The sequence below is a fragment of the Leptodactylus fuscus genome, chromosome 4 (genome assembly GCF_031893055.1).
Source record: "Leptodactylus fuscus isolate aLepFus1 chromosome 4, aLepFus1.hap2, whole genome shotgun sequence".
In the NCBI taxonomy this organism is placed as follows: domain Eukaryota; kingdom Metazoa; phylum Chordata; class Amphibia; order Anura; family Leptodactylidae; genus Leptodactylus; species Leptodactylus fuscus.
The window spans coordinates 143829515-143842912 of NC_134268.1; the positions used below are offsets into that span (position 1 = coordinate 143829515).

Below are 13398 nucleotides of genomic sequence, written 5' to 3' on the forward strand. Positions count from 1 at the left end.
ATACTGACTGTCCCATAATAAATCTGCCTGTTACTTAAGGCAGAAATACTGGTTATTTGTTCAATGCTGTCCCTGTCCAGCGAAATTATACCTCCAATGTGCAGCTTTAAGACACATTCATGTAAGCACACACCCACGTTTCTATACATTTAAATCCTTGACACATAAGAAAATTATAATAAAAAGGTATAAATTTATTAGAACATGTATTAAGAATAACATATAGGAGTAAAGGTTTAAATCGCATAAAGGTAAGGACATATGAATCAGGTAAGAATAGTAACCCGGGAGGCCACGGTGGCTCAGTGGTTAGCACTGCAGCCTTGCAGGGCTGGAGTCCTCGGCTTGAATCCCGCTAAGGGCAAAAAACCATCTGCAAGGAGTTTGTATGTTCTCCTCGTGTTTGCATGGATTTCCATCCCATACTCCATAAAGACATACTGATAGAGCTCACAATGTACATTTTTCCCTATGTGGGGCTCACGATCTACATTTAAAAAAAAAATAAAAAAAAATAGTAAGCCAATAATGGTGCATTATCCATGTGAATATAAATAAAGTGACCAGTGCACATACAAGTATATGAACATGGAATACTAACTATCCCTGAATGGAATGGCTAGTATGCATCGGGATTCATACTGGGAAAGCAGACAGTGTGCTGAATTCAATGTCTATAATACTGCACATCAATGAGGATGTGAAGGGTCTTCTTTAACGTGTATTTCATAGGCATGTTTGGAATTGGCTCCATGTCTATCTGAGCCATAAAGCGTGACTGACAGTGCGTCCCTTTTTCCACCATTCTGCAAATAAATTTCAGTAATCATCTGATGGGCAACGCTCCCGTTTTTCTGTTCTTTTATAGTTGAATATTCTACCTCAAGGACATGCTTGGGGTCAAGTATAAAACCATAAAAGTTTGACTAACCCTGCACATCTGCAGTACTTATTAGCACAATGTCAGAGGTCCAGTTCCATAAACACTTGTTATATTCTTAATTTTGATGTATTAAATATGGCTTGTGAAACAAAATGTTCATTTTTTTTCTTCCATCTGCGTGTCTTACAGCGTCTCAAGAGCCAAGTACTTTATAAAGCATCCTCGAAATAAAATTATATTGATGTTAAAATGCCAAACGTCTATTAAAACAATTCATTAAGTCATTGAATGCTTTTGGTGCTCAGCAGGCTCTTTTCTCCCTTATGATGCTTATTCTTCAATTTTCCTTTAAGGGTCTGGTTAATATTGAGCAGCAATTCTTGTCATTTTAATGTTACCACACTTAATGATGGCGGATAAGACCCTTGAGGTACAGGCTTTGCCAGGTTCATCTGTTTGGTTGCCAGCGTGGCGGTGTATCGTGCCATGGAATTAAGAGCCACTATGACCTTGGATGTGCACTATTCTTTTATTAGTTCAATTTGTGGAATCTTTGGGGGAGATTTATCATGAGGGAAATTGTTCATTGTTGTTGGAGCTTGCATTGCTGGAATTTGCACTTAATTTGTCAAATGTTTTGCAGTATTTGATAAATCTGGCAAATTTGAACACTTCCGTCCTAAGATATTACTCCACTGTCTATGCTGCTCTCCTATTGTAATGAAAATGACAGTTTTTGCAACTCTCTTTAAAAGTCACATTTGATCAATGCGATGTAGCGCTACAGGCTGACCATGCACACTTTCCATTCACTGTCCAAAAGGGGAGTGAAAAGCAGAAAACTGTTAACTGTTGCTACATTTTTTGGCAAATAAGACCAAAAAGCCTAAAATTTTTTTTTTTCTGTGACTGGCATTCATGGCTCGATCAATTCCCCTTTTATTTATATTTTTATGGTTTGTTACATAGACACAGACCCCTCAAGTTATTTGATCAGTTATTAATCATTCATTGTTTGATTGTCGGGTTATTTCCTCAAATTGCCGACGGATGGGAATAACTGTGCCCCATCTTGACCTCTACTGCTGGAAGTTACAGGAAGAGCTGATCAGTGCTGCTCTACACTTTCCCCATAACTACAACATAGCGCAGCTAAGGGCGGGTTTACACCTGCGCTTGGTCTCCACTTTCAGGTTTCCGTCTTCTGCCTGAAAAACTGTACAGGAGAAGGAAACTGACAGTCAGTTTTAAAAGCCATTCATTTGAATGGGTTTGCAAAGTGTCCGCCTGTGAGCGTCTTCTGCCTCTCCATGGCAAAACCGTTCTTTTGGGTTGTTTTTTAACTGGACACAAAGTTGGACATGCAGGACTTTGCATCTGGTTAAAAAAAAACAAAAAAAAGTTTCGCCGCGGAGACCATAAGACGCTCACAGGTGGTCACTGACTGCCGGGTTTCCGTCTCCTGTCCAGTGTCTTGGCAGAAGACGGAAACCCACAAAGCAGAGATCGGGCGCAGATGTGAACCCGCCCTTACTACACAATATCCACAGCTTCACATTTCTGGAAACCTCTTAGCTGTATGTGCTCCACTATTTTACTAGCTCCTATTCTTCACTATGGGAGTTAAAAAAATAGATGCGGGGTTGGTCCCATAAGTCCTGCCCTAGAGGTCTCCATAGCATTTTGCCATGATGGGAATAACTATTTTAATCACAACCCTCAATGTGATTTGTTATCCAATAAGTATCTAGCCCTTGTTTAAATGCTGTCCTATTATTTGCTATGACTACCTTAGGATTGGGCGTTACATAATTTTGACTACTGTAACTGTTAACTCATTCCTATACACAGACTTTTCATAGGTTTACAGCATGTTTGGCCATATAACACAAATGTTTTTCTGTTGCTTTGTACTGTTCTGGAAAAAAAATTGAAATTAAAATTTCAGTGAGTTATTGTACTGTAAAAAAAAATTTTTTACACATTTGCAACAAGACAAAAATAAATCCTGATAGATTGTAGTGGTTCTCCTATGTATGTATCTATTTCATGTATATTGTTACATTTTTGTATGACTTAGCATTTAACGTAGAGTTTTCTTTTTGCAGATATTTTGCCAAAAATTGAGAAAGCAGATGACTTGACTTTATCGGCCATTGTATCTCCTGCCCTTGATTCTGTTTCGGTGAGTAACTTAAAGCAAACCTGGGAGCAGATTTTAGCTAATACAACCAAGTTTATGCCTGGCCGGACTATGCATGGCTTTTCCAATTGATGTCCATATAACACTGCAGCAATGCCGGCATTCTTCAAAAATGACTTTTATTCTTTATGTAAATGAGCAGTAAGTTAAGAGGGGCAGAAGCCAGGCAAACCATGTCCGAGTATTCCCCACAACAGCCCTTGTAAATTATGTGTTTGCACAGTACACTGCATGCTTGGGAGCATTTGCACTGAAGCCAAGAGTAAATCCCCCAGTCTCAGTATATTACCACACATGCGTTGAAGCTGGGGGTGTACTCCTGGCTTCATTGTGCATGTGCTCGAGCTTGCTGTATACTGTTCAAGGCCTGTTGTAGTGATTTCATAGAAGCTACATGGGCTCCTTATAGCTTAGGGGAAGAATCTGGGCATGGGTTGCTTGACTTCTGGCGCTCAGTCTCTACCCCCTCTGCATTTACATAAAGAATACAAATTATTTTTATAGTATACCGGCCTTACTGCAATGTTATAAGGACATCACTAAAAAAGCCATTCTGCCAGGTACTGAGCTTGGTTTTGTTAGCTAACTCTGCTGGTTCCATGTAATATTTAGTTTTTTATTGCTGTCTGTGAATTGCACCCTTGCACTGTCAGGTGCTACTACTAAAGATTCACCTGTAATTGCTAGACTTTCGGTTTGCATCTCTATTTTATATAAAATGAGATTTTATTGCACTTTTCGAGTATGGTTTATTACAACTTGCCAGCATAATGAGCTTTTGCAGGTTTTTCACATCTACCAGTTTACATCAAATTTATTGTGCTTTTTCCTAAACTTAAAATATATCACAGAAATTGGCCCAACTTACCCAATACCAGATGACACATGGCTATGAGGGATGCTAGCAGGCCCCATTGCAGTATATGATAGAAAAAGCACAGACATAAAATGATGATGAAACATCCACCTACACTTAAAATGCACAAATGAAACTTTTATACACGGCACTGTCACATGATAATGCGAGGTGCAAAGTGCCAAAGAATTCTTAATGGTCACTCCCCACACTATTATATCAAGCAGGCTGCCCATCACCAAAATATGTGCACCTCAACAGTTATAGCACCATAACAGGACCTGCCAGTATCCTGAAAAAACAGATTTAATAACCATGAGGCTTTTGTCAATATTTTGGCCACAATACGCCAGTTCACAAATCAACATCAAGGGTCACCATGCACTCTGAATTCCTAACCAACAAAAAAAAAAAACAACAAAAAACATATTACTTAAAAAAAAAAAAAAAGGACATATCACTTTCCAATACCAGATGATACATGGCTGTGCTTTCCTAAACTTAGAAGTTACTACAAAGGCTACTGTGTAGAGTTTTGGAACCTGAAGTTATTTTACTTGCATATACATAGCAACTGGGTGTTCTTTGCTTCAATGCTAATGTTATCACTGGTATAGCACCATTTAAGGGGTACTTAACTTTGATACTTAGTTTTGACACTCTAGCACAAGGGTTAAAACAGAACAAGAGGCACACCAACACAGGTCTGTGAAAGACCCAGAACAATAGCCAAAAAGACTGCTAAATTAGCAGACACATTGACTATTATGGGTCTGTTGGGTGTCTGTTGCTCTTGAAACCAAAAGCGGTGGACGAAAAAGTCACTTTTTTGTCTATCAATTTTAGATGGACACTACAATGGAGTCTCAAAAACGGGCGCAAATTTGAACGAAGCTTACCTAGTTCTCTAGCTATAGATAGATACAGATATTTAGCACACACAATAGATTTTTCAGAATCAGATTGCTTATATTAAAAATCACGAAAAGTACAAAAATAAAGTAATAAAAATACGAAAATTGATATACATGAAGTTATCTGCTTGAACTTGAATCATTGAAATTGGAAGCTTTCTGTGGCTGTATATGAAAAAAAAAATAAATATATATATATATATATATATATATATATATATATATATATATATATATATATATATATATGGTACAGTACAAGAGAGCTTAATGTGATATAAAAATACTATTATGCAACAATCTTTTTACCTGTAGAACAGCTTTCATTTTGTTATGACAATATATTCATTTGGTATTCATTTGCGAATTTTGTGCCATACATTACATTAAAATTTTGTGCCATACATTACATTAATGATGGCCGCATTTTTTTTTACTATATGTAAATGTTCTATGTATTTTTTGCCTATGGTTAATGTAATCTTATTTTGTAAAAATGTTTTTTTTTTTTGAACAGCAAGCTGTAGACAGTACTGTGGCGTCTGAATCTATCCCTTCAGTCACAGTTAAGGTATGTATTATACTGAATAATCTTTAAGAGCCATGCCCTTTATAAATTGTTCTACTTATCTAACACAGCTGCTAATAACATCCCTATTCTGTACCATGTATTGTAAAATAAAATTGGTTTTATACCACTGTTATTGGCCCTATTATTCAATAATGGATTTGTACATGCAATAGGAGGCTATCCACCTCTTGAACAAGATGGGTTCCGTTCCTTTCATTTTTTTTTTTTTTTTTTAACACCTTCCAGCTGGTGGCATTTTTCAATTTTCATTTTAGACTCCCTGCCGTTCAAACGCTGTAGCATTAGTCTGTTCACTAATGCATTGCAATAAATTGTTATTTCTTTTGCAGGCTATATAGATTAGCCTGCAAAAGAAAGTTACTGCAGACAGGTCGGGGAGCCTTCACAAGGCTCCCGTCTGTCATACCAAAGTGACGTCAGGGGTGGGCGAAATGGCACCTTGGTCAGCTTTGACCGAGGTGCCAGAAGAGTTAATGCCCGCGATCGATGCGGGCATTGACCAGGGGCATTAGCGCATGGTATCTGCTGTATGAAACAGCAGGCACCAGGCGGCTGTCCGGCTCCCAGGCGGCCGCCATAGTTAACCACCCGGAATCATGAAGGGGTTAAAGGTCTTTAAAACATAACAAAACCTATATAAATTTGGTATCGCTGTATACTCATATTCTTTGTACTAATACACACAATATAGATATTGTGCCGTTTTTTTCTGAATGGTGAATGTTCTAAAAGTCCTATATGGAAGTTACGAAATTTAATTTTTTTCCCCAATTCTACTCCATTCTGATATTTTTTCCTGCTTCCCACTAGATTATATGGAAAATGAAATGGTTCCACTCTTAAGTACAACTTGTCCTGTAAAATTAAGTGCTCATATGACTCCTTGGACAGAAAAATAAAAAAGTTGATGTGCCTTAAGGGGTTAATTGAGACAGCACATTTTAGCAAAAAATCCTGTGTGTAAAAACAGTGTGAAGCGGCATGCAGTAGTATCATGGTTTGTGCCTATTTTAATGTATTTAGACCAGGGAGATTTGCCGTTATTTTTGGTATGATGAATTCTACCAGCAAATTCTAAAAAGGAATTTGTCAGGACATCTATCTGAATCTCAAGGGAACATGGGTCATGCAGTAAGACGGCGACCCCAAGCGTTGCTCTACATTCCCGTATAGGGTTGAAGCAGGTTTGTAGAGTAGAATGGGCTACAATTCCTTGCTGGAAATGATCAAACGTGGTTATTGCTGTACAAGGCGGGTTGGGGGTGTTGGCGGTCACACCAAACACTGATATTGGGTCATTTTCTTCTATAAATAAATGATCAAGTGTAATATATTTGCCTTATTTGTTTGGTTTCGTTCTTTGTATTTACTATTATCTCTTGTGTGACAGTCTGATGTAGTTTTAGGTCAGGTTTATGCAGAAATATAAACAGTACTGAAGGGTTCACAGATAATTGCTTTTTGCACTAAATAATACAAGAATATAACATTAAGACATTATTATTGGCATCCCTGAAGGATTTCCCTCCAAAACACGAGAAAAAATAGAATTTGAACACCTGACAAGTGTTACATTATCTGCATGTAAAATCTGGTAGCCTGAAATGGAGAGAATTACTGTCGAATCTGGTTCCTAATAAATTGCTGTGAAATGTCTGGGTATAGGATGTAACGGGAGTATGAAGTGACTCTTTGGACTGAGTGAATGGAGATGTTTTGTAATCTGGAAATGCTGAAGGTGTTTATTCTGCACAAGATGCCAGCAAATAAGAAAACTGTTTTATGAGGGACCTGATTACATTGATAACTGCTTCACAGAAATCCTACAAACCTTATTTCCTGTGCTGGGGTATGGCTTATTATGTCCGAACCCTAGTCTTCAGGTTCACATAGCCCCGCAACTGTCATTCTGTCTACCTCGAATTGTGCCTGCAGGTTCTCAGGAAATAAAATACAGTTCACTTTACCGTTTCCTGTTTGTAGGCTGTCACTTAGACAAGCGTGCCAAAACGTCCTGCCAACTCTGTGCCCCTGATAGACGTATAAAGCCGTAAAGTACTGTGTAAACACACCTTGTCATTTACAGAATGAGGAAAGGTAATGCGATAGACAGGGGCTGTGTTCTGCATGCGGTTGTGTGCTTTAAAGTTATGGGCTTCCTTCCAAGAGTGCACTTCAGACTTCAGTATGTTATGTGACTTTGGGAGATAAGGCAAAGTTTATTACTTGTTTGTCCCGACGCTGATGGTTACTGATCAGAAATGGAACATTGGGATCAAGGACGATGTGAGTGTTATATAGTGGAAAATAGTAGCAGCAATGACTCTTGGAAAATATGACTTGAAGTTTGTCTTCAGTGTCATTTTTTCCACTATTAAGTTTAAATTTGATAACTTTTTAAATCATTGTTGATAACTGAACGTAGCACTGAAATATAGTAAAATATCGATCCATTAGGGGATCGTAACAGCAGATTCCCTTAGGTATATAGACCCTATAGTGGACCCCAGAGGTTAGCATAGTGGGGGTGGCCATGTATTGAGTGGCGTGCCATCAAAATAGTTCTGTAGTTAAGCATCTATGTAAGCTATATACCAGTCAAGAATCAATTTGCAACATTTTCTAGATTGATATCATAAGATTGGATCACTCCATTATCAGATCTGCCGCACTCGTAGAAGCAGTAAAGCACTTCTTCTTTCAGTTCCAATTCTCTAAGCAAATGTACCCTGTTCCTCAGTGGTCATCTACTAACCATGTTGTGTTATACCTCTGATAACAGTAACTGACAGACTCACCGACCTCACCATTAAGACCTTCTCACACCTCTGCATCATGTAAAGGGATCACTTCTAGATTGATCTCCACTTTGTAAAGATTAAACTGTAACACAAAGGTAGTGATTTTATGTGAAGACCGAAATAGAACATCTCAGGTTGTTATTCAATCCTTAACTATCCCCATTATGTGTAGGATAAAGTAAGTAGTCATGTGGGTGGGGCTCAAATTCAGCCTTGTCATTCTGTCTCCTTGCTAATCACACCTGGTGGGCGTAATTAACATTTTCCATGGTGATGTCAGGGAGTGAGGGGACTGTGAGGGAGATGTCAGTCATGTCTAGCGGGTGGGATTAGCAAGGGAACAGTGTGACTAGTCTGAGGCTGCCCCCGCCCTCCATGACTACTTAGGTTAATTTATATATGACTTTTTATGTTTTCAGACTTTTTTAACTTCACTTTGCTGCAATAGAAAGTTTACAGAAGGACACCAATGAAAAGGAAATCACTTCATCCTTCACATAATAGGGTCATACAAGATGTAAACTCAAACAGGATAATAGGGTCAGTTTATGTTGGAAAAAACACCTGACAGGTGCCATTTAAGCGTTAGGGTAGAGGCATTATGTGGTAGGGTTTTATAGAAATTTCATACAGAAAACCTATTCACAGTATTTTTCCCAGGAATCAACTAATTCTTTTGGAATTTGTTGATTCCTGGTTTAGAAGATTGTCTTTTTCTGCATTCTAGAGGTTCTTGTTCTATTATATATCGCACACATTAGCATAAGTATAGCCATAGGATAATCTTTTAATAGTCCCAGCATGGTTAATATAGTAATATATTACAAGAAAGAACATATACAAGCTCATAGCAGAGTTATTAAGAGTCATAGAAACTAGGAAGAAAAAAAACAAAGACTCAGGATCATTTGGTTCTCTGTGGGGAGTGATCTCCGCTTAGCCAGATGTAGATTATTGGGAAGAAGGACCTCCGATAGCGCTCCTTCTCACACTTGGGGTGAAGCAGTCGGTTACTGACAGTACTGCCCATACATGGGAAGGGAGTTGATCTCCAGCATGGAGCTCACCACGAACAGTATCCTTATAATAATAATAATACATTTTATTTATATAGCGCCAACATATTCCGCAGCACTGTACAATTTATAGGGTTCAGATACAGACATACATAACAAAGAACGTCATTTCACACAATGGGACTGAGGGCCCTGCTCAAAAGAGCTTACAATCTATGAGGTAGAGGGGGTGACACAAGAGGTAGCAGGGGCGGCATTGCTTATACAGTGTTCAGACAATTTTGTGCATTAGGAATTGTGATAGGCTTGTCTGAAAAGATGCGTCTTTAGTTTGCGTTTGAAACTGTAGACGTTGGGAGTTAATCTTATTGTCCGGGGTAGAGCATTCCAGAGAAGTGGTGCAGCTCAGGAGAAGTCTTGTATACGAGCGTGGGAGGTTCTGATAATAGAGGATGTAAGTGTTAGATCATTGAGTGAGCGGAGAACACGGGTTGGGCGGTAGACAGAGATGAGGGAAGAAATGTAGGGAGGTGCGGCATTATGGAGAGCCTTGTGGATGAGAGTAATAACTTTATATTTTATTCTATATTGAATAGGCAGCCAATGTAGTGACTGGCACAGACCGGAGGCATCGCTGTAGCGTCTAGCCTGATAGATGAGCCTGGCTGCTGCATTCAGACTAGATTGTAGAGGAGAGAGTTTAGTGAGGGGAAGACCGATTAGTAAGGAGTTACAGTAGTCAAGGCGAGAATGAATCAGAGAGACAATAAGTGTCTTTAGTGTATCTCTGGTAAGGAAAGGGCGTATTCTGGAGATGTTTTTGAGGTGGAGGTGACATCCTTCTGTTACCCACCACCTGTACTGGATACAGAGGGCTCCCCAGGACAGAGATGGTCCTTCTAATCAGCCTATCAAGTCATCTGCTGTGCAGCCTAGATGTGGAGGGGGCCCACTATAGAGCAAGCTATATTGTACCATATTGAAGGGAATAAATAAGGGAATTAATTAGCCATACCCTTATTTATTACTTCTTATACTGCAGTTTCCTGTTTTTAGGTAGTGGATCCTATATCCCACTATAGACTATAGGCCCATCTCATTTTGCTATAGGGCCCTTTGAATTTCAGTTATGCTCCTGCACGCAGAGTCTTTCAGGGAACTTGCATGGCTATGCCTCTCGAATGTTTACTTCTTGTATGTTCTACCATAATTTATGGTAGTCCCAAGAAAATAATAGGGCTAAAAACTGTTAGATTACTTTTTTTTATCCTAAACTTTTTACAAAATGTACTATATTTCTTTGCTAGTTCTGCATAAGGACAAGACTCCATGTACAGAAGACAGTGCTATCCATAAGTGTCCCACCTTTCCTAGCTCTTACTCAGGACCAATTCATTTTTCATTCCATTGGTGAGTAGTAAAAGTGTTCGATATTCATGATCTGATTGTTTTTAGCATTTGTTGCTGTGACTGTTCAGTCTTTGCTGTTGCTTCAGTCACATGGCTTAACATTTAAAGGGAGTCTGTCACCTGGGCAGGGCCGGCTCCAGGTTTTTATGGGCCCTTGGGCGACAGAGCCTCAGTGGGCCCCCTTGTAAAGGAGGCGGGGGAGTCGAGACACTGTGCATCGCAGATGAAGCGAGTGACGTCATGCAGGAGTGTGGCGTCACCAACGCCATACCTCCCAATTTTTAAAGAGAAGAAAGAGGAGCAAAATGTGCGGCGCGCTCTGCGGCAAATTTGGCTCCACCCACTTTTGTTGATTCCACCCATTCTCATTCATTTATCATGTGCTCCCACACAGTACAATCCTCCTACAGTCACCCGTAAATTATATGCCCCCCCTCTATCTCTCCCCCAGTTTCATATACACCCTTCCTTTGCCCCCAGTTTCATGTCCCCCCCTCCATCTCTGTCCCCAGTTTCATCACGTTCTCCCCCTTCATCTGCCTACAGTTTCATGTCCCCCGTCTCTGCCCCAGTGTCATGCTGTTCTCCTCCCCTTCATCTGCCCCAGTGTCATGCCGTTCCCCCCTCCCCTTCATTTGCCCCCCAGTTTCATTGGGCCCCCTCCATCTTTGTCCCCAGTTTCATGCCGTTCTCTCCCCACAACCTTCATGTTCTCCAGTGTCATGCCGTTCCCCCCCCTCCCCTTCATTTGCCCCCCAGTTTCATGGGCCCCCTTCATTATGTTCCACCTTTATATTTAATACAAAACAAACACTTACACTCACCTTCCATCACTCACCTTCCATCGATCCCCCGACGCTCCTCTCTCCAGTCACATACGCGATTAAAGCAGGAGCTGTGAGTTCAGCTCCTGCTTAGCTGCGGCCTGGCTTGCGTGTGTAGGCGTGATGACGTCATCGCGCCTACACACGCAAGCCGGGCCGGAGCTTTAAAGTAGGAGCTGATCTCACAGCTCCTGCTTTAATCGCGTATGTATTCCAGCTCATCGGCGGACGGACGCCGATGAGCTGAAATCGTGACAGGCAAGTGCCGGGGGGCCCCCAGAGGCTCTGTGGGCCCCGGCACTTGCCCGACTATGCCGTGCGCTGACGCCGGCCCTGCACCTGGGTCAAGCTTATTAAACCAACAACACTGTTATGTCAGGCTCACCTGATTGTAACACTTTTCCCCTATTAAAATTCATTGCTGCAAATGCTACATACTGCTCCACTGTAATACAAGCTCTTTCCTCCCTCTTCCTTTAAGTGACATGGCCAGGGTGCTAAGCTGAAATCTTGCCGAGTACAGTCATTCATAGAAGGGAGTGGATCAGGAAAGTGCATTAGAGCGAACACTATTCGAATCAGCCATTTCGAATAGGACGCTCCCATAGAAATGAATGGAAGCGGCCGGCACGCAGACTTTGCCGGTGACCGGCCACTTAAAGGGGTATTCCCATCTGCATAATTATTTTTTAATTTGTAGATGATTAAAAGTTAAACATTTTTGCAAATGTAAGTAATTAAAAATTCTGCAGAGTTTTAAAGATTTTCTCTAACTTTCTTAGTGGTGACAGTCTGTTATCTTGATCGGTTGCCATGGATACGACCACCAATGCAGAAACTTTCTAAGGTCAGAAAATCAGCCATGATGTCCTTATTGTGGCCGGGATATCTTCTGATACATGTAGTGTTCCTGCCTGATAACCCAGCTACAATAAGAAAATCATAGCTGGTTCCTGACAAGTCCCAGACCATAGAAAGTGTCTGCATTAGTGGTCGTATCCATTGGCAACTGATCAAAATAAAAGACTGTCACCACTAAGAAAGTTAGAAAAAATTATTAAAACTCGGCAGAATTTCTAATTACTTATATTTGCAAAAATGTTTAACTTTTAATTATCTACAAATATAGATATGTTTATGTACATGAGAATACCCCTTTAAGCCCCCCCCGTGCTGGCTATATCCATTCATTTCTATGGGAGCGTGCTATTCGAAATGGCTGTTTCGAATAGTGTTTGCTCATCTCTAAAGGTTAACTGTTGTACTGCTGGACTCTGGTCAGTGTGCAATGGCTTCAGGCTTCCTTGTGCTATTGTTTATTACTCAGGTTTTGGTATAGTACACTACAAAGTAGTAACACTGTTCAGAGAACAATATCTTTTATTTAAAATATAGTTATTATATATAAAATTTTCATTCATTAGGGCTAAAATTTACATGTGTGTCCCTAACATCTTGTTTTTCAGAGCCAGGAATGACTAAATCTGTAAGTGTTTCCGTGTTTCTCAAGGGAAACTGTCCCCCCGCAGACCTTGAAGGAAATGCAGTTGTTTCGTACAGCACGCCCACAGGTAACTGTTATTAGCACAATATTGATCATTATTAATATTATATAGACTGGTACTGGTAACACAGTATTTATATGTTACCATCTTAGGCGGAGAACAGTCCAAATTATTTTCTGATATTGGTGTCTGTAAGAAAATCTGTCTAGATCTTGAACCACTACTGTTTACCAGAATAAAGAAGGTTCTATAGAATTCTCAGACCGGTTTGGCACTGCTCAGAGATTTATTTTACTTTTTTTCTGCATTTCTTGGTCTTCCTTTGCCTATTTCTATAAATATAACAGTATTATTATGTTCAAGAAGCAGTATTAGTACTTTTCAGCTTTAGCTG

General features: G+C 39.9%; 1 protein-coding gene across 2 annotated transcripts in view; it reads left to right on the forward strand.

The window, feature by feature from the left end:
* The window catches only part of BBS9 (Bardet-Biedl syndrome 9), a 273973-nt gene that overhangs the window by 116702 nt on the left and 143873 nt on the right, over positions 1-13398 (forward strand). For both annotated transcript variants that reach the window (XM_075271098.1, XM_075271099.1), the window contains 4 exons: positions 2992-3068; positions 5374-5427; positions 10573-10675; positions 12966-13070. In XM_075271098.1, coding sequence (XP_075127199.1) covers positions 2992-3068; positions 5374-5427; positions 10573-10675; positions 12966-13070 — 339 coding nt within the window. The remainder of the gene's footprint in view (positions 1-2991; positions 3069-5373; positions 5428-10572; positions 10676-12965; positions 13071-13398) is intronic.